The sequence below is a fragment of the Pistacia vera genome, unplaced genomic scaffold (assembly GCF_008641045.1).
Source record: "Pistacia vera cultivar Batoury unplaced genomic scaffold, PisVer_v2 Contig1094, whole genome shotgun sequence".
Classification (NCBI taxonomy): Eukaryota; Viridiplantae; Streptophyta; class Magnoliopsida; order Sapindales; family Anacardiaceae; genus Pistacia; species Pistacia vera.
The window spans coordinates 253965-275322 of NW_022195131.1; the positions used below are offsets into that span (position 1 = coordinate 253965).

General features: G+C 34.1%; 2 protein-coding genes across 3 annotated transcripts; one reads left to right on the forward strand and one right to left on the reverse strand.

Moving 5' to 3' along the window:
- Positions 1 to 1636: 1636 nt before the first annotated feature.
- On the forward strand, positions 1637 to 14169 carry LOC116137555 (DNA polymerase delta catalytic subunit). The gene is made up of 30 exons (XM_031423252.1): positions 1637 to 1954; positions 2049 to 2159; positions 2573 to 2679; positions 2761 to 2920; positions 3210 to 3405; positions 3521 to 3656; positions 3798 to 3935; positions 4802 to 4879; positions 5074 to 5165; positions 5856 to 5922; positions 6035 to 6106; positions 6535 to 6621; positions 7527 to 7646; positions 7733 to 7831; positions 8059 to 8166; positions 8274 to 8369; positions 8493 to 8558; positions 8703 to 8759; positions 8881 to 8968; positions 9073 to 9152; positions 10017 to 10130; positions 11276 to 11390; positions 11469 to 11641; positions 11764 to 11835; positions 12494 to 12568; positions 12679 to 12768; positions 12847 to 13007; positions 13292 to 13359; positions 13461 to 13548; positions 13783 to 14169. The coding sequence occupies exons 1-30, from the start codon at positions 1684 to 1686 to the stop codon at positions 13868 to 13870; spliced, it is 3273 nt and encodes a 1090-aa protein (XP_031279112.1). The 5' UTR covers positions 1637 to 1683; the 3' UTR covers positions 13871 to 14169.
- A 310-nt stretch (positions 14170 to 14479) lies between these two features.
- LOC116137490 (E3 ubiquitin-protein ligase RGLG3) lies at positions 14480 to 20938 on the reverse strand. Of its 2 annotated transcripts, none has more exons than XM_031423184.1 (12): positions 20768 to 20938; positions 19872 to 20198; positions 19172 to 19256; positions 18951 to 19091; positions 18749 to 18862; positions 17592 to 17689; positions 17412 to 17491; positions 17227 to 17332; positions 16547 to 16674; positions 16329 to 16464; positions 16189 to 16245; positions 14480 to 14784 (listed from the first exon to the last, which is right to left on the reverse strand). In XM_031423184.1, the coding sequence occupies exons 2-12, from the start codon at positions 20178 to 20180 to the stop codon at positions 14701 to 14703; spliced, it is 1338 nt and encodes a 445-aa protein (XP_031279044.1). In that variant the 5' UTR covers positions 20181 to 20198; positions 20768 to 20938; the 3' UTR covers positions 14480 to 14700. The 2 variants fall into 2 exon arrangements, with proteins under 2 accessions (XP_031279044.1, XP_031279051.1); XM_031423191.1 differs by having other exon boundaries at positions 20698 to 20938.
- Positions 20939 to 21358: the final 420 nt, after the last annotated feature.

Here is a 21358-nt window from a genome sequence, read left to right on the forward strand (position 1 = left end):
GCGGACCCAAGCTGATGGCATCGAGCACCAATTAGAGTTTAGAAACATTTTCCATAGTCTAGGACCTGCCACTTCTCCAAAGACCGATATAATATAGTTGTCAGCAACCCAACCGACTCAAACATTTGTCTATGAATGAATTTGGTTCGCACACCTACCCAAGCCCCATTTAATTTAAAGATATTCTTTGAGTTCTCAACGAATGGGAAGACAGGAGAGATCTGCACGACATCAGACCACTTGCAAAAGTGTAATCATTACCTTGAGCACAATGAGTATAAATAGATAGCTCCCCCTCACAAAATCGGGATTAGACACTCTTGAATTCAACAAAGAAAATAACAAAGACATACTGCTAGAAAGAGATTAGCTTGACATTCTCTAAGAACACTTAGAACACCAAGCATTTGTAATACCAGATCGTAGTTTGCGACCTTTTGTAATCTTGGCTAATGACAAAGAACAAACTTATATAAAAGAACACAGTGGATATAAGATTCGCTTTAAGCGTCTAAACTACTATAAAAATCTTACTATCTCCTTTATATTTTATGTCTTTGCATGCTACTGTGCAAACAATATATCACCCATTTACTATAATCATCTCAAGTGTAACTTCTTAGTATTTTACACAGGTGAAGTCGTTGGTGTCAAAATTAGTGATGACAATGGGTTGGGCCGGGACTGGGTACCCCTTGGCCCAGGCCTAAGCCTGACCTCATAACAAATGCCAAAGCTCGGCTTGAGCCGGTCACGGGTATCACAAGTAAAGCCCAAGCCCGACCCGACAGACTTTTTGTAACCTCAGGCCCGGCCCAAGCTCGCCCATTTTTATAATGTGAATTTTTAAATATTAATAAATTTCAATTTTTTTTTTATATTTTTAATTCTATAAACAATTTTTAAATATTAATTTATTTTTTAATACTCACTAAATATATAAATAACTTTCCAAAAAGTGCATCAATCCATTCATGTAGGGTTTGGGAAAAATGAGTATATATATATAAGATAATCTTGTAATTAAATATATAGTATAAGGGTAATTTAGTATAGTTAATACTAATATTGTCGGGCCGGGCCTGAAGACATACCCAGGCCCAGCCCATACCTGAGGTCGGACCTTAAAATCAAGCCCAAACCCAAGCCCGCGAACATTGGGTAAAACTCGACCTTTTCGGGACGGGCCAGGCCGGGTACTTGAAAATATCGGACGCATTGCCATCTCTAATTAAAATCAAGCATCAACAATATATATATAAATGATTAAATTATATATTATAAATAAATAATTGAAATTTTGGTTAATGACCTAATAATTGAGTTAAATATGTTAAATAGTGGTTGAAATATTTTGGAATTTAGTAATCATATTTTGAATGATTAAAAATATAATAAAGAAATTCAATAGTTAATTAAATATGAGTTCTTTGGTTGAAGGATTAAAACTTCCAAAAAAATCCGAATAATCTTTTTAGGCCACGACCAAACGCCCGTAAAGGGGATTAAAAAAATTTGCAACTGTCGTATACTCGTATTGTATATAAAAATTCAAGTCACGCGCATTGCACCTGACGAAACCTACTTATAAAAGCCCTAAAAACTGGCGGGAATTTCACTTTCTAGCTTCACCAGATCCCTCCAAATCCAATCGCTCTCAAATTGTCTTTCACTCAACCAGCTATGAACGGCAATAACAACAACCGCCGTAAGCGGCCGCCGTCAACCCCGGCGCCACACCAACCGCCGCCGTCCAAACAGCAAGCCGCAACGCCAAACATAGAAGACGAATTTCTCGACGAGGACGTTTTTCTCGACGAAACCCTCTTGCCGGAAGACGAGGAATCTCTCATTCTCCGCGACATCGAGCAGCGCCAGGCCTTCACTTCTCGGCTCTCCAAGTGGGCCCGCCCTCCACTTTCCCCGGCCTACGTGGCACAGTCACATAACATTAGTGAGTCACTATCATTTGACAGTTTAGTGTTACTCTAATTTGGTACTGATTGTTAGGATTTTTAGAATTTTTAATTTTTTTTTCTTGTGTTTAGTTTTTCAGCAGTTGGATATTGATTATGTGATTGGTGAGAGTCATAGAGAATTGCTGCCTCATTCATCTGGGCCTGCTGCTATTATACGGATGTTCGGAGTCACAAGGGAAGGTTAGTTTTTGAGAATTTCTGTAGCGAAGTGGGTGACTTTTACTTAATAGGATTGTAGTGGGGTTTAGATGGTTTATGTTTTAATGTTGCTTGAAAATCGTTTTGAAATTATGTTTATTTTACTCTATAGTTACGTAGTGGTTTTCTGTGGAAGGAAAGAATTCAATTAGTTTCGGGTTGGTTAAATGCACCAAGGCCACATTCACATCTTGGTTTAAAAATTCCTAACCATTAATTTTCAGCATTGAACATTAAAGAATTTTGCTTGTGACTGTAATTCTAACGGATGAAATTTAAGGGGAGGTCTGCAATAAAAAATTAATCCTATTTGTTTTATCATATGGGTGGAAGGAGTTTCTTTGTTAAGCTTTGTCTTGTATGAATCTAATAATTATACTAGTTGTATTTGTTAGGACATAGTGTTTGCTGCAATGTTCATGGATTTGAGCCATATTTCTACATTAGCTGCCCTCCAGGAATGGGCCCAGATGATATCTCCCGTTTCCATAAAATCCTTGAGGTATATGGTTTAACCACGTTAATATTTTGATTGATTGCTGGGATTAATGTAATTATTCTTGTTCTGTTGGTGCTTCTTAAGGGGAGGATGAGGGAGGCCAACAAAAACAATAGGGTACCCCAGTTTGTTCGACGCATTGAAATGGTGCAAAAAAGAAGTATTATGTATTACCAGCAACAACAGTCCCAACCTTTTCTCAAGATTGTGGTTGCTCTGCCTACCGTGGTTGCAAGTTGTCGTGGTAGAGTCTTGAAGTTCTTTTGTTTCTTCTTGTATTATTCTTTCATTGTGGTTGGCCACATAATTTATTTGTTACCACTGTTTTCATTCTGGTTTATTCCCTTATTGAAATCTCTGGTCTTTTAAATGTTTTGACATGGAGCTACATGCAGACATCAATATACGTACATACATATAAGAATCAATTCATATATATATATATATAAACTGATTCTTGCACCTAAAATATGTGCTTATTTTAACTCTTGGTTTATTATTTTAAATATAGTGAATTGTTGAAAAACTGGCAGGTATTCTTGATAGGGGCATACAAATTGATGGTTTTGGTATGAAGAGCTTCATGACATATGAAAGCAATGTTCTATTTGCTCTTCGTTTCATGGTTGATTGCAACATTGTTGGTGGCAATTGGATTGAAGTGCCTGCTGGAAAATATAAGAAGTCAGCAAAGATTTTCTCCTACTGCCAACTGGAGTTTGATTGCCTGTATCCTTGTGCATGGTGAAATCTATATTTGAGAATCAATATATATATATATATATATATATATTTACTTGTTTATATTTCATGCCGTGTTAGTTTTTACCCTAACTGTTCTTAGATATTCAGAATTAATTAGCTATCACCCTGAAGGTGAATACTCAAAAATGGCTCCTTTCCGTATATTGAGTTTTGACATTGAATGTGCTGGTCGTAAAGGTCATTTTCCTGAGCCTACCCATGATCCTGTTATCCAGGTCCTATATTTAATTTATGGCCACAAATCTGATTCACAGAATAGTATCTAACTGTTTTATGATAGTGTTTTTATTTATTTATTTATTTATTTTTTTCCAGTAGTTCTGATAAAAAAAAAAAAAAATGTTCATTGTTTCTAGGTGGCCAATCTAGTTACCTTGCAAGGAGAAAATCAGCCATTTATCCGTAATGTCATGACCCTTAAGTCATGCTCTCCAATCGTTGGTGTAGATGTGATGTCTTTTGATTCAGAAAGAGAAGTCTTACTTTCTTGGAGGGTAATTTCTTTAAAGAATTTTCCAACGTGAATGTTATTATCTAAAATTAATGTTGTATAATTAAAAAAAAATATTCCTTAATAATATGTCAGTGGATTTTATAGATTGTAAGATTCACAGGGGGGAGCTTTTGAATAGTTAAAATGGGTTTCTCCTTTTTCTTTTTAATAGCATTACTTAATGTGCATTTAGATGAAGGAATTCTTTTCTAAAGCTAAAAATTGGAGAAATTGCAATAATGGAGTATTTGATTCTACTCATGTCAACTTTACTCGGCTTTTCTTCTTCTTCTTTTTTTGACCAGAAACTATGAAAGAAGCTTTACTAAAAGTGAATGAGCAGTCCTTTAACAAAGAAATCTAAAAGATTTATATAGGAATGACTAAAAACATCAATCAAACAAAGAGCTGGCTTTAAACACCTTATTCTAAAAAACTAGACCTATATTAACATATATGAGAATATCTTAGATGTCTGTCCCTACTAAAATGAATGTAAAAGAAAGAAGAATCCTGAAATCCTTTTGATGCTTAAACCTAAAGGGACATGAATGTGAACTCTATCCCATAAAGAGTGGTTGATTTCCTTTCTTTATCTTAAAAAGTCCTACTGTTCCTCTCATTCTAAACCACCCAAAAATTGCCATAACAGCAGAGTGCCATACAATTTCCTTTTCTACCTCTACCAAAAGCATTCAAGAACTCTGTAAATAAGGATTTCAGGAGGCTGGAATGGCTAAGATATATTTTAATGCTGCTTTGAACTATCTGTTTACAATGCATGAAGAATATAATTCAGTGTCATGTAGGAATAGCACCACATTCTATTAGGTATTTCATGGTTTAATGATAAGGTTTTGCTTGCAGGATTTTATCCGTGAAGTGGACCCTGATATTATAATTGGATATAACATTTGCAAGTTTGATTTGCCATATCTTATTGAGGTAACTTAAGTATTCAACTTCCCTTTGAATCCATGGATATCATTGTAAAACTTTTCTTGTTTTGCTTGTAAAATCTTATACTTGCTCTTTTCTTCTCTCTTTGCATGTCCGTATTGGTTATGAGTACCAATTTTATTGTTTGTGGACATTTTCAAGTGATCCAACCTAATGCACTTTCTTTTTCTGGTTTATAGAGAGCCCAAACTTTGGGAATAGCTGAGTTTCCGATGCTGGGTCGCATCAGGAACAGCAGAGTCCGTGTTAAAGATACAACTTTTTCTTCACGGTTTGCAATTATATTTCTGCTTTATTTATTTATTTTTTTTTTCTCTTGACAAATGAAATACTTGAATTAGTATAATGTAGGATTTTCAAAAGGTGAACATGCCCGTCTGGGAGAAATAAATCAGTGAGGCAAAAATCTGTGCTATCGCTAACTCCAGAACTAGAAACTAGCAAAAACAATGTTACCTAACTATGCAAGGACAATACTGGACCGAAATATACACAATTAACGTAATAGGCCCTCTCAGTTTAAGTTTTTGGAGAAGAAAGAGTTGCCATGAAACTCTCTTGTTGCTGAAGTTCATAGGGAAGCTAGATTACTGACTATCCACAAATTTTACATTACATAGCACAAATATCCATGGACTTTGGATGAACTTGGTTCCATTTCCTCCATTGTGAACCAATTTGACTTCTAGAATGAAGTCCAAGAAGCTCCAATCAGCATTATCATAAGCTTTTTAAAAATCAATTGTTCGTACTTCTGTATGCTACCTGTAGCTGAATTCATAATGGAGCAATGTTTTCCTTCATGTGATTGGTCCAAATGTTATTCCTCTGATAGAATATACAAATTCTTGTTTTGCATGATACATGATAGGCATATTTATCTAATGATTATCATGAATGAATTGTCTTGTTCATTTGCTCATTAATATGTCTGGCTTATCAATGCTTGTTGGTATTACAGACAATTAGGAACGAGGGAAAGTAAAGAAGTTACTGTGGAGGGGAGAGTACAATTTGATTTGCTTCAGGTTTTTTTCGTTGATTGTGTTTGCTTAAATGAACCTGCACTCTGTCAATGAGATATAAATGGATCTATTTCAAGTGACAGACAAGTTATGATGTTTTCCTTTTTTTCTGTAGGTAATGCAACGGGATTATAAATTGAGTTCTTACTCTCTGAATTCTGTTTCAGCACACTTTCTCTCTGAGCAGGTATGGTTCAGGATTCCTTTTTGAGATTACAAAATATTTGTGTAGACAATAAACAAAGTGAAAAGTATTGATGCATCTATTAGCTCCAGCAATTGTGTTTTCTCTTTCCTCCATTATCTACATTCACTTCTACCCTCCACACGCATTTGTTTGTTTTCTACCTTACGAGCACAGCCTGCCTTTTGGTCTTATCCCTTTTTTTGATTTAGCCTTTCTTGTCCTTATTCTCTGCTAGATATTCTGTGTCTAGTGTTGTATATGTAAGATTTTAGCTGTGAAGGTATGCATTGATATGGGAAGGAACATATGAATCTAAATATTTAAGTCCCATTAAGTGCATTTTACTTGATGTGTCTATAAAGTTTTTCTTTAAACTACTATGTTGTATTTGCTGTTGATATGTCTGACAACATTTTGTTGGTATGCAGAAAGAGGATGTCCACCATTCAATAATATCCGACCTTCAGAATGGGAATGCTGAAACGAGGAGGCGGCTTGCTGTTTATTGTTTAAAGGTCTGTATTTTACTTCCATTGTGCTTTGGATTGATCTTTTTTCCTACCCTGTTTGTTATTAAGTCTTCTCTTGCTCTAGTAGGAATGGCATACTTATTGGTATCACTGTTATCTCATGTGAAGTCATCATTATTATCATCTTCTTAGCCTCCCATATGCTGCCACCATTATCTCCTCAGCACCCATCACTGCCGTCATCTCACCTCCAGATTTTAACTTATATTTTTAACTAAATTTTTTACACCAATAGTTTAGGAGTTGACAAAAAAATAATCATCTTGAAGTCTTTCCTCAAATTCATTGGATAAAAATGGATCAATAACAAAAGACTTGTTTTTCTTGGGCTCTATGTTTGATTATTTTTTATTTATATTTTATGTTGTTGAAGTGTGTGGGAGGAATTAATAAATAACTCCTACTTCTAAAATGAATCTTAAGGATTATATTAGATTTCTTCCAGGAGAAGGGAAGCGATTGGGCATGAGACTTCCACAAAACACTCATTTAAGTTACCAAAAGTGGCTTTAAATTGTTGGTTTATAATGTGGATTTATTTCAAGATTCCTTTTCTTTTTTGTAAATTTTTTTGAAGTTCTTATTTCAAATTTCTTTGAATCGCTAAATGAAAAAAAAGTGATTTTTCCTTTAGTTGGGTTATAAAAATAACCAATTGTTCATGATATTATATTAATTTGAGAAAGAGATCCTTTCTTATTAAGACTTTCCTGTCACCCTTTCAGCCCTTTTGCCTGTGTGATCTACGGCAGCCTATGATGTCAACAGTGTTACACAATGTGTCTTTACCATAAATGCATTATGCATTACTTTAATAAGCTCAATAGAAGTAGGAGTGAATTAGAAATCATATTCAGTTCAATCAAAATTCTCTTTTTGTTGAGTTGCAGGATGCTTATCTCCCACAGAGACTTTTGGATAAATTGATGTTCATTTTCAACTATGTTGAGATGGCTCGTGTAACAGGCGTTCCTATCTCTTTCCTACTTTCCAGAGGGCAAAGCATCAAGGTTAGTATAATGAGGTCATTGGTTAGTTTAGATGTTCAAAGAGATTTGATATGCTAAAGTCTATTATTTTAACCAATTGTTTTCAGGTGCTTTCTCAACTTCTTAGGAAGGCTAAGCAGAAGGATCTTGTTATTCCAAATGTTAAACATGCAGGATCCGAACAAGGAACATATGAAGGTGCAACTGTAAGTTTGACTCATACTACAATCCTATGTATGAAACGCACCCTTACTTCCAATCAGAAGTCTTTTCAGAGTTTTGCTACTAACAAGAACAAAAGTCTATCCTTGATTGTTTACATGTGACTTCTAATGTGTACTAGAGCTCTTTCAGTTCACTATCTTAGTGAATTGTATAGGCTACAATTATCATATCATATATCCTTAGGCATTTTGGGTGTTTCAAAATTCAGGTCTTGGAGGCCAGGGCAGGATTCTACGAGAAGCCCATTGCAACGTTAGATTTTGCTTCTTTGTATCCATCGATTATGATGGCTTATAATTTATGTTACAGCACTCTGGTGATTACTCTGACAACTATGTCATGTGCTCTCTTTCTCTCTCTCACATTGGTTTCAACTGAGAAGCTTTTTGTGCTAAGGTTTTATGTATATAAATATCTGTGAAGGTGATGCCTGAAGATGCTCGCAAACTTAATCTTCCACCTGAGTGTGTCAATAAAACTCCGTCTGGTGAAATATTTGTTAAAACAAATTTGCAGAAGGTTGAATTGTTTGTTATGATTTTTTTTTTTATTTTTTTTTATTTTTTTTATGTTATCTCCCTTATATATATATATAACACCAGATTTCCTAATCGGTAACTATGTATAACCATATACTTTCAGGGAATACTTCCTGAGATTCTGGAAGAATTATTAGCTGCTCGTAAAAGAGCAAAAGCAGATTTGAAGGTACTTTGTTTTCATGAGGTTTTCACTTATACATTTATTAGATCTGCATTGAGTTGTAATGTATTGTTAATCCACTTACTCTTTAATTTACTTTATTACCACTAGCCCTTTTGTTATATTACATTATTCTGTTATTTGTTTTAGGAAGCAAAGGATCCATTTGAGAAGGCTGTTCTAGATGGTCGACAACTGGCTTTGAAGGTAAGTGTGCCACTGTTGTCCTTCTTTTTGGTTTTGCTAACTGTTCAAGAATATAATTTACGTGGTCTTTTTTATGCATTCTTCATTGGTGTGATCTCTATGATGCCTGTTATTCTTCCAGATAAGTGCAAATTCTGTGTATGGATTTACGGGAGCTACTGTGGGTCAGTTACCATGTATAGAGATATCTTCAAGTGTTACAAGCTATGGTACTATTATTCATGCATTCCCTACTATTGTTTTCTTTGTATTAGAATAAATAAGTTCACAGTTGTAGTCCCATTTGGTCTAATGAATTGGTTGTCTTGTAAAGGCCGACAAATGATCGAACACACCAAGAAACTTGTGGAAGATAAATTTACGACGCTAGGAGGCTATGAACACAATGCAGAGGTATGCCATAAAATTTTTATTTGTAATATTTTGGACAGGGATATGCCAAGAATAGATTATGTGATCAGTTGTTATTTGTGGTGTTAATCTTTTGTGTACACAATTTGAGTTTCTATGAAGGATACATGAATTGTAAATTTTCCTTGAGAAAAAGAGTGCAATTGTAGAAACTTGAATTTCTTTACTGGTCGTTTTATATAAAAAAAGTGTATGGTCAATATCTACTATCTGCATGAATGTATGGATGCACTTTGGGAACAGATAAATGCAAATATATTACTTCTAAGTAAATCTTTCATGTCTGCCTCTTTTCCATGGGTTCTTCGCTTCACCTAGTGGTACCTAATGGATGCCACTGCTGAAAACTAGTATGGCTGCCAGACTGAAAGTTTCTCTTTTCAAAAGAGTATCTATGTCATACCTGGTTGTTGTAATTAAGAGTCCATAACTTGGCATGGATGATTGTTGGTGGTGTGAAAATGTGAATCAATATTCTTGTAATGCTACTCATTAATTTCTCATAACCCTTTTACTGTGTAGTTACTACTTTTTTAATCTGAAACCCCAATAAATTCAATTTGCCTTAGGTTATATCATTTTATAAGCTTGTAGTTAAATTATGTGTGTTTGCCTGTCTACATATAATTTCGTTGAGTTTTTTTTTTTTTTTTTAATATTATATTTTATACTTTTATGTCTTACAGCACACAATAAGTTGTACAATAGAAAGTACTTGTGTGTCCTCAAGGGGATAGATTAGTTAATTGTAGACAATTATGTGTGTACTATATTTTCTTTTGTTTTTTGTTATGGGTTGGTAGTGTTGCCTCATGGCTTATTAACTTGATACTTCTATTTTTGCAGGTTATATATGGGGATACAGACTCTGTTATGGTACAATTTGGTGTACCTACCGTAGAGGAAGCTATGAATTTAGGGAGAGAAGCTGCTGATTACATCAGTGGAACTTTCATAAAAGTAAGTGTGTTTGTGTGTGTGTGTGTATTCTTTTACATAAGTTTCTTAACTTCATTCTCTGAATACAGCACGTCTCAACATTCTTTAATTTTTATAGAATTTATTGTTAAGGCTAGTATTTATGCCCATTAGAGTATTATTATTATTATTATTTTTGGAATAGGCAAAAGAGATACTTCTGGATGCAAAAATGTTGATTTTTTTTCTAATTGCTTGGTTGCAATTTGGGAAGACCTTCTCGAGATAAAAATCTCCTTTTTGTTGACTAATAGAAACTCAAATGTTATGTTTTTAAAATGTTATATTATCCAAAATTATGCACTTTTATCTATTCACAAATTCCACTGAACCTTTTCATAACATAATACTTCTTTTTAATCTAAACATATGTTTGATATAGTAACATTTATTTTTTATTTTTCATTTATTAGAAGTGGTTGACAACCAAACAAACAATATATATATATGATTTTTGTTGAGACTCTGCTTCTTGAGCTCTACCAGGATAACTACTTCCTCTACATATAAAGCTCTACCTGAAGAAGTGTATCAAGCAAAATCTAAGCATAGTTCTTGCCAGGATGATAATTAGCTATCAATTGGAGTTGCCAAATAGTTGAATTGGGTTTGGACTTACAGTTTTTTTAGATGCTAAAGGATGAGGATAACAACTTGAGATTGTAGTTTCCAATTTGCCAATTAAAAATGTTTTGCCTGAATCTAAACTTCTCTAGGATGCCAAATGACAAATACATATATATGTGTCAGAATTCTGAAGCTAGGCTTATCTTTATTTCAGATCATGTTGTTCATGATCTTATCTCATCTGTAATTTGAAATTTATTTATGGAAGATATTGTTTACCTTCAATGTGTTTCACTTAATATATAGGTGGACCTTGATAGTATCAAATATTTGAAATTTATTTATGGAAGATATTGTTTGCCTTCTGGGAATTTTTAAACTCTGTTATCAACATCCTTTATATTTAGTTAGAATAATGAAATCGTGCAGGTCTACATTTAATAAATTATGCTTTCTGTGTACATAACTTCAATATAAGACATTTATTTTCTCCATCTTTGTAATTAATGTAGGATTAGTTTTCTTATTTATTTGTCTTTGTTTTGGGATGTGTGATGAAGCCTATCAAACTAGAGTTTGAGAAGGTTTATTATCCATATCTATTGATCAGCAAGAAGAGATATGCTGGTTTGTTCTGGACAAACCCCAAAAAGTTCGACAAAATGGATACTAAAGGTAAAGAACTGTATTTCTCAACCATTTGAGCTTCTGTGCATTTTTTGTCTTGTCTCTCATCATGTTTCTCATGGACAGGCATTGAAACAGTTCGAAGAGACAATTGTTTATTGGTTAAAAACCTTGTAACCGAGTGCCTTCATAAAATACTAATTGACAGAGATGTTCCTGGTGCCGTTCAGTATGTCAAGAATACCATTTCAGATCTTCTCATGAACCGCATGGATTTGTCACTTTTGGTGATTACTAAGGTTGGGATATATTTTGAATATAGTCTTTACATGGTTCTTGGATTGTGTTTAAGAATATTTATGTTCCTGGCTAAGTTTGTATCATTTGTCATTGATATAAGTGGCCTGCACAAATGTAACAGGGTCTGACAAAGACAGGAGATGATTATGAAGTAAAAGCAGCTCATGTTGAACTTGCTGAAAGAATGCGTAAGGTCGGTATGAACCCATAATAGAAAAATTATTGCATATTATTGTGAAATCAATTTTGTTTTTTGGAATATGCTTTCAGGCGGTGATTCATTGACATGACATATTTTGTATCATTGCACTTGTCTTGGGTGCTGTCAATAACAACCTTGATTCAGTGCTTTCTTTGTCGTATTCTCGCTGGTGATATTTTAGTAAACAGTTCCCTCTTTTTTTTTTTTTCCAGCCATTGACGTATGACTCCTTAACAGAATAAATCTTTACTAAAAGGGCTACACTTATATCATAGCAAGGATGGAATATAAATAATATTGTTAATTTTTTATTCACAGAGAGATGCTGCCACTGCTCCAAATGTTGGGGATCGTGTACCATANTGAAATCAATTTTGTTTTTTGGAATATGCTTTCAGGCGGTGATTCATTGACATGACATATTTTGTATCATTGCACTTGTCTTGGGTGCTGTCAATAACAACCTTGATTCAGTGCTTTCTTTGTCGTATTCTTGCTGGTGATATTTTAGTAAACAGTTCCCTCTTTTTTTTTTTTTTCCAGCCATTGGCATATGACTCCTTAACAGAATAAATCTTTACTAAAAAGGCTACGCTTATATCATAGCAAGGATGGAATATAAATAATATTGTTAATTTGTTATTCACAGAGAGATGCTGCCACTGCTCCAAATGTTGGGGATCGTGTACCATATGTCATAATAAAAGCTGCTAAAGGTGCCAAGGTAATCTTTCTTTTGGGTTTTTTCTTATTTTTAAAAGTCTTACTACCATTGAATAATTGTTAGTATACAGATTTCTGGTTTATCAAAATTAATTCTTCAATGATGATCAGGCTTATGAGAGGTCAGAGGATCCTATTTATGTGCTAGAAAATAATATTCCGATAGACACTCAGTATTATCTTGATAATCAGATTGCGAAGGTTAGTTTAACGGAAAGTACTTGTTTTTTTTCTTTTCCCATTTTACTTGCGTGCTAACAATTTTCTGAAAATTAACAGCCAATTTTAAGAATTTTTGAGCCCATTTTGAAGAATGCTAGCCAAGAACTTCTCCAAGGAAGTCACACAAGATCTATTTCCATCATCACTCCTGCAAATAGTGGCATAATGAAATTTGCTAAGAAAAAACTAACTTGCATTGGCTGCAAAACGCTTATTAGGTACAATTTGTTCTCTCTCTCTCTCTCTTTTCTTTCACCCCATCCTTGAGATTCTTTTTTCCATTTGTTAGAATTTAAATAATATTTTTGTGTTTTCATATTTTATATGTTATTGTGTTGTGAGGGTATGTTAGATATCAGTCAATAATTTTTGCAAGGAAGAAGGCTTCCAATTTTTTCACGTCCCAATTCCAAGGCTGAATTCCATGCTTTGCCAAAACATACCTTTAGTACTATTACTATTTTTTAAGAATTCATGACAAACTATCATTGATTTTGGCCAGTGATGGAACCCTCTGCCCACACTGCAAAGGAAGAGAAGCTGAGCTGTACTGCAAAACTGTTTCTCATGGTAGGCATCGCTTTCTGATCTTTGCGGTTTCTCATGTGAAGTAACTTCAACATTTTCTGGACAATCAAGTGTTAATTATCTGAAACATTGAGTGGTTGCAGTATCAGAACTAGAGGAACTTTTTGGGAGGCTTTGGACGCAGTGCCAAGAATGTCAAGGTTCTCTTCATCAGGATGTGCTCTGCACTAGGTTTGTACCATTTCCTTACTCTCGAAGGGAAAAGCTTGGAATGTTTTGCAACTGAGAGGGATCCCTTTCCGATTACTGAATCAGTTGTCGATGAAATTTTTTTCTGCCTCTTCGGAACTTGCATGTTTGTGATGCAACTATTATGGAGTGGCAATCACTTCATTGGTTGTACTCGTCATGTCTGCTTATATGTTTTTTATAGTTTAATTATAATATGATATGCTTTCTTCACAGTCGGGACTGTCCCATATTTTACCGGAGAAAGAAGGCACAAAAAGACATGGCTGAAGCAATGCGTCAGTTGGACCGGTGGAACTTCTGAAGAGTCTATCAAGGTTCATCTAGTTCTCCTTTGTTAAAATCTTGTAAGTTTAGTTTTCTGGTTGATAGCATTCGTGTACTGAAGTCTGAAGTTGGTAGGGTTTATCAAGTTAAAGTGAGTTTTGTAAATGTTTTTGTATAAAATCTCCATAGGATGAAATCATGTGATTGTGACTCCAAGTCCAACAGAGCTTGGAATCAAGATCAACTCTGAATCATGAATTTTTTGTTTTGATTTTGTAACTTGAGATCAGAAAGAGAAGAAGAAATAGCTGCTATGGTCATTTGTGCAAATATAACTACGGTTAGTAACCTTTCATAACTGTTGAGTTTTCTGTTACTGGAGGGGTGATGTTATCCCAACTTGTCGGGACTCGGGACAAGTTAATTCCCTCATTTTCATAATTAACTTCACTAAAATTCCATTCATATTATACTATGATTATGTCTTGTTTTTTTATAGCATCATATGGCATTCCATATTACAGACGTCAATGTTACAGATTATAAACAAACAATTTTTAACATGTGGACCCTATGATTACTGGTCAATAACATGAGATTGTTGAACACTAACAAAAAGTTCAAATCAAATTGCATAACAAAATAATATGTTTTGAAAATTATACATATTGCAAAATAATGTTCGATTCCGACACCAAAAAACCTCGTTAATAATATAATACTAATTTGTACAGATTATGCAACCCAAAACATCGGCATATATACAGGATTCACACGAAAGTGCTGGTCAACCTCCTATAGATAGTATGCTTAATGTAAAATCTCAATGATACATTAATTTTTGAAAATCGAGGAAGTAACTCCTGGTCAAGTATACAACCTCAAGCGTGATGTTATTTGTTGCCTGCACATTGGGCATGTTGATAATGTAGCGCCGCAATCCTTGCAAGTCTTCAACAGAGAAAAAAAAAAAAAAGGCGCTATTAGCTAAATTTCCTTATCAGGCAATTCCAGAAAAAAATTGAGAATGAGCATCTGTTACATTTCACAAGACATTAGACAAAGACAAACCACTAATTTGAAGATGCAATATCCATTACATTTCTGAAGACAATGCAATGTTTTCATTCATTTTTTTAACTATTTCAATAGGGATTATAAACATGTCAATCTTCTGTCTCTTTCAGTTCTCCTCGGTAACTAACTTTCATGAATTCTATATTTACTTCCATATAACTAGTGTCCGTGGATACTCATCAACTTTGGTTTTTCTTTTTAATTCGTAACTGATTACACAGCAATTCAAATTCTTCCCACTTTCCTCTTAAACCAAAACCAAGGGAATCTCGAAGTGTTTATGTTAAAATATAACTTACTGGAACATCCATATTTTTACGATCAAATTATTAGTTCCTCTTGGTGTTTACTAGTTTGATGGAACTATTACTGAAAACATTAGCCGCTACTAGATGATATCCATAATTTATATTTGAAGGAACAAGACAAAGTCACATGAAAGAGCTTAGTAGATAGTAATGACCGAAGGACCTAACATGTGCAACAATTAAGTCTATTTAGGGTGTGCTTAAAACAGTTTCGAGGAATAATACATTAAGATGACCAAACCAACCAATCTCAACCCTGCATGTAAATTCATGGTGTGCCACCACTCCTTTGAAAGTGGTGCTGTTTACAGCCGAAAACTTAATTGAATAAAGAAATTCTCACTAATTAATGATTTTATTCATAAGGAATGAAAGACAGTTGATATTTTACATCTCAGTGTTTGGCAGCCTATGGGATGTGATCTGTGATCTCACTTTATATCCAGGAAATGGTTGTGGTCTATGGCTTCAGTTCTGTGAAGGTCTGTGTTTTGGGAGTTTGGGAGAGAGAGTTCAGAGGGGTAAGCTGCAATATTTAAAGCAACAACAAGAAATCTGCCATAATAGCAGGGCCTTCAATATATGTATTTCTTATCTAGAAGCTCATGTTAATTTTCAGTAGAGTGTTGTTCGTTTTGCTTTCTGTCCATCCTAGCTCTTATTTTTCTCAACTTTTCAGGTTTTTCTAACTATTCCTAGTTTAGGAATTTAAAATGTTTTAAAAGTTTAGTTTGTTTTGTTTTTCTTGTAGACTAATCCATGTACACACAGTCGTACACAATACATCCTTTTTAGTAATCTTTTCAAGAAAGTTAACACTGATAAAAAATTACCAACAAAGGATGAGGAATAATATAAGAGTTTAATTAGAGAACTTTGTTAAATTTGATCCTGACACCACTATAAATATACCAGCATGATTACATTTTGATATAAAAACCCACAAGAAAAATTGATCGAATGCACTTACCGTATGACCACAACCAAAAGCCATGTCCTTCGGATTTGTCAAGCAAATGGGGCATACCTTGAAGAACACAAACTTGTGTCTCAAAACCATATACTCATTCAAAGAGAACTTTAGTAGAAGGGTTTTGGGAAAAAACATACTGGTTCTGCTGGTGCTGTTGGCCCTACTGTATCAGAGTTAGGCATGGGAGGAACGAACATAACTGCATTATCATGATCAATCACTTCACGTGGAGGTGGAAGCGACCTCGTGCGTGGATCAGTGACAAAATCTTCACTGCACAGGTAAATGCTTTATTTTATAGAAAATTCATAAAATGAAATTGGACATTAGTTAAAACTGTAGCTCCTGGCCTTACTTGACAGGAGGAAGGCTTAGCGTGGCTTTGTACTGAAGTGGAATTTCCATGAGAGCCGCAAGTGCAAAGGCTGTTTCCTTCTTTGATATGTCTGTGTTCTCGGACATTATTTTTGTGAAGTTGACGAACTACAAAAGGCAAAGGAAAGTAAATATAAACTGCCACAACATATTTCAATTAACTACATCAAATGAAAAGTCGCCAAAAAAATAAAATAAAATAAAATAAAGAATTTAGATGATAATATTGGAACATGTTTGGCAAAGTGAGCAATCTGCATCTGAAAACTTCTTTTAACTGATTTATCTTCAAAGAACACTACAGCCTATTCACTCAATTCCATAGTGCAGTACATATGTCATTTTTTAGTACATTACGCAATTTACAAATTGCACCGTAGAAATCAAGAAAATTACACCATCATCACCTATACGCAATGAGATTTTTCATAACCAAATTACAAGCTAAATTTTTAAAAGATTCACCCAGAAATTCAGTTTGAGTGTACTACAGGAATTAATGGCTTCAAAAATCTATAGAGGATTAAGATGTTTCTATTTCTAAGAGAATCAATCCCAGTTACAACACTTTTAGAATATGCAAAGCAATTTATCTTAAACCTCATCAAAATTTAAAGTAAACACATACACCTCATTGACTAGCCAGAGATTATCATGTACCTGGAAGTTGTCAAAGGAGCGATGAGGAATGCTATCATCAAATTGTTTCATTGAGTCCCATGGTCCATCTCCCACCCCAACCAAAATAATCGAGAGAGGATGGTGGCTATTCACCAAAATGCCAGTGATCAAGACAGCAATAATGACATGATTGTAACTCAAGATTAGAGATGGTATTGCTTTACCTAGCAGCGACGATGGAGTTTATAGTTTCCTGTTCCTGTGGACTGAAACTTCCAGTTGGTGTATCAGGATTCCTCGTAACCTATTTGGTCCCATAAACATTCAGCCATGAGGAGAAGGTAATGGAAGAAGCAAAAACTTAAAGATATGAAACCATAGGGCAGAAAAAACGTTTTACAAACCTGTCCATCAGCAATAATGACAAGCACATGATACTGCCTGTTGCTTGCCTCCACAATGTTAATTGCAGCATCAATAATCGGTGCAAATGAGGTTGGACCTTAAAAAGGGAAAGAAATCATCAGCATCAACTTTAATTCATCAAAGCCCAAATGCAATTAACAAGAATGAATGTGTAAAATGCAGACATGACAACTGAAAAAAGGTAGTAACATGTATCATCCAATACAATGCAGATATAAAATGTTTCCCATATTTGTAGCAATGCTTCAATTATAAAAACCAATTTTAGTAATAAACATGTCTAATTTATTAAATAATGGTGATGCTGATAGGATAAAACTCAATTGCAGTTCGAGTAAGATTAAAATCCAGGACTGCTTACACAGCCACCAAAGATCTTACTAGCTAAACTAGCTAGTTCCATGTTTATAGTTGTAGAGAACCCACAAATAGAAAACTCTAAATTACTAATAGAAACATAACTTATGTAACATGAGTACAACACAAAGCAATCATTTTTGAGACAGAGGACCTAACTGACCTCCCAAAAATTACTTAAACCTTCTTAGGCAAGTATAGTTTGTTTCATTCTCAAATTTTTTAAAACAATTTTGCTTCTTTAGGTCAACTCATGTAAAAATATATAATTTTCTGGTCATATGTACTTGTAACCAGAAATTATAATAATAATGCCATTTAAATAATAACCATCAACTTAGTCCTAGTAATACATGTCACCAAAGCAGGAAAGTGCAACTCTAGGAGCAGGGTAAGGAAGAAAATCTTAGATTTACCATTTTTTCCTAATAATCTAGAACACTATTTTTTTTTTTTTTTTGCCTTACATGCTCTCATGGACAGAAGAACTAATCCATGAAGGAAGAAATTTTCAATTCAAAAACTTATTTGTGTAATCTAGAACCCTTTTTTTTCAATTACATACTCTCATGGACACCAGAATTACTCCATGAAGGAAGAGTGTGTTATCTTACATTGATACTTTAAGAACTCAAATCTAATATCATAAATTAGATAAGTCCAATTAAAAATCTGATTCGCTAAGGAAGTCAATAGTAGAAAATATGCAAGTGAAACACAATATCGACAGTTTACAGAGCTAAAATAAAACAATATATAAAGGTTAGACATCAAGAACCTGACAACTTCAAAAGTGGAACAATCTCTCTATAACGAGCAAGAGCTTCTTCAAAACCATGACAATACTGTTGATTAGGATAAAAGCTGAATACATATTTGTCATGTGTTGTTGCTGCAAACGAGCACATAATCATTTAGCAAGTCCAAGAAAAGATCCCTGAGTACTTTCTAACAAAAACAATGTTAAAACAGATACTAACCATCACCAAATCCGAAACAGGGTATCAAATTATCTTCATCAAAAGGAGACAGAGTACGACCAATTATAGAGATTGCTTGTTCATATGGATTTGGGGTGATACCAATGGCATGGAGGCTTTTCCTGTTAAACGAATGCCTGCCTAGAATTGATAAATTGTATTATTTTTCTCCCATTTATGAGAATTTAAAATCTCTAATATATGATGGAAATAAGAATTACCTGTCCACTCATTGCTCTTTGTGAAGTCAATACCTAGTATTAAATTAGATGACTCAAGCCCAGCTTCTCGTAGTGCACAAATAACCTAAAATTACAAGTAACACATTGTTATTTAGAATATAGCTCTAACAACAGATTATATATAAGCTGACCAACTTAAAATGATAAATAACATCAAATGTTGTTTTCAAGATATACTCTCTGATATAAATATGGAAACTTTCTTAATGATCGGTTATTATCTGCCACTGGTTCAAAATCTGCTGCAGTCCTTTATATTAAAGTCGTTAATCATTTGTCCATATATGCTCAGGGCAGAGCTAAAACCTTGCATTTGGGAAGGTCATGGTGTAAAATGCAATAATTAGGAGCCTAACTGTCACAAACAAAACCAGAAGGCAATGGAAATAACCCCAGCTAAGAGGTAAACCACATTTGATATCCAAGCTATTTCTTGGCACACTACATTTGCGCAAAGACAAGTTATCTAAAAAGAATCATGCTAGGCCAAAGTCAATTTTTGAAGAAAATTCCACAAAGGTTGACTACGTTATGTAAACCTATTGCATTCAGCAAACAAATGTACTATACAGACTTAGGGTAGCTTAACCGGTTTTGAATCTCCAATTCATTCTAAACCCTATCCAAATGGTAACTTCAACTCATGTTTGGTTGATTGGCATGGTTTGAGTTTTACTACCTGATCCAAAGAGCTGAAAATGTCAGCTATACGTTTAGGATGCATTGGATGTTGATAATTATGTTCTGTCGAACTTCCTGCATATGATGGCACCGGAGGGCCATGACTTATTGAACTTCCTGTATATGACCGTGGTTGATGACCAGGATCCATGGAACTTCCCGAGTAAGGCCGTGGCCGATGACCATAATCGGTTGAACTTCCAGCATAAGAGGGAGGCTGATGACCATAATCGGTCAAACCTCCAGCATAAGACCGTGGTTGATGTACCAAATCATCTTCATCATATGCTGATCCAGTGTTTCCCATGGCTGAGAAATTTTATAACTGTATCGGAAATCACCAATAAGGTATAACAATATAAATTTCAGATAGTATAATACTAATGACATTTTACTTATCATGAAGGAGATAACATAATATAAAACTTCATTGGCAACCAGAAATTTGGATTATCAAAATAACATAAATCTCTTGCAATATGGATTTACCACAAAAGAAATAAAATTAAACCTTATTCTTTTATTTCTTCCCACCAAACTCAGGCTATAATTTACAACATCAAACATCATAAACATTCAAATATTCTCAATTCCTCATTTCACAAAACCATCCCCAATCCAAATCCCTGAATAATTTACAAAAAGCAAGCAAGCTTAAAAAGATTAACAACATATAAAACATTCTTCAATTAAATCAACACTACGCACATCCTCAATCTCCATTGAACTCAAATAACCTACTTTTCCACACAACCCACCACCCATTTTTTTTCATAAAAATTATAAATTCACAAGCAACAAAACATAAACCACTAAAATCTTACTCAATATTATTCATGAACTTGAATGTAAAAAGATAGATTTTTCAAGAGAAAGAGGAAGAGAGTCGGTTACCCTAGAGAAAGAAGAGGGGAGAGGAAAGATTCAAAGAGATACTACAGTAGTAGTTTCCATTCCATGATAATAAGATTATAAAGAAGACACTTTTGTTGACGTTGCCTGGTCTGTCAAGACTTGACGACATGGCTGATGGCTAAGCTAATGCCTAATGGTAATGGGCCATGATTAATCTAATGCGTGCACATGTTGGATACTCTAATTATATGAGTTTTGTTTCCACAAGAAATACTATGAAATAAAGCTACTTTTGCTTTGCCAACTCGTGACACAATATCGGTGGCTGTTGCCTTGTTGCTTCCAAAAGTTTCTTTTTTATTTTTTTTTATTTTTGACTATTCAACCAACTTATCCATGTTTTCTTTACAATTTTATAAATTCAACTATGTCCTTTTACAAACTAATGGTTTTATTATGAAATCACCGCCAATATTAGGTGTAAAGAGATATATAATTCATTAGTTTATTTATTTTTTAATATTGATAAGAATTAAAAAATGTTAAGAATAATTATAAATTTTGTCTTAATTTTTTTTTTTTTAGAGTAAACGACATNTTCAACCAACTTATCCATGTTTTCTTTACAAT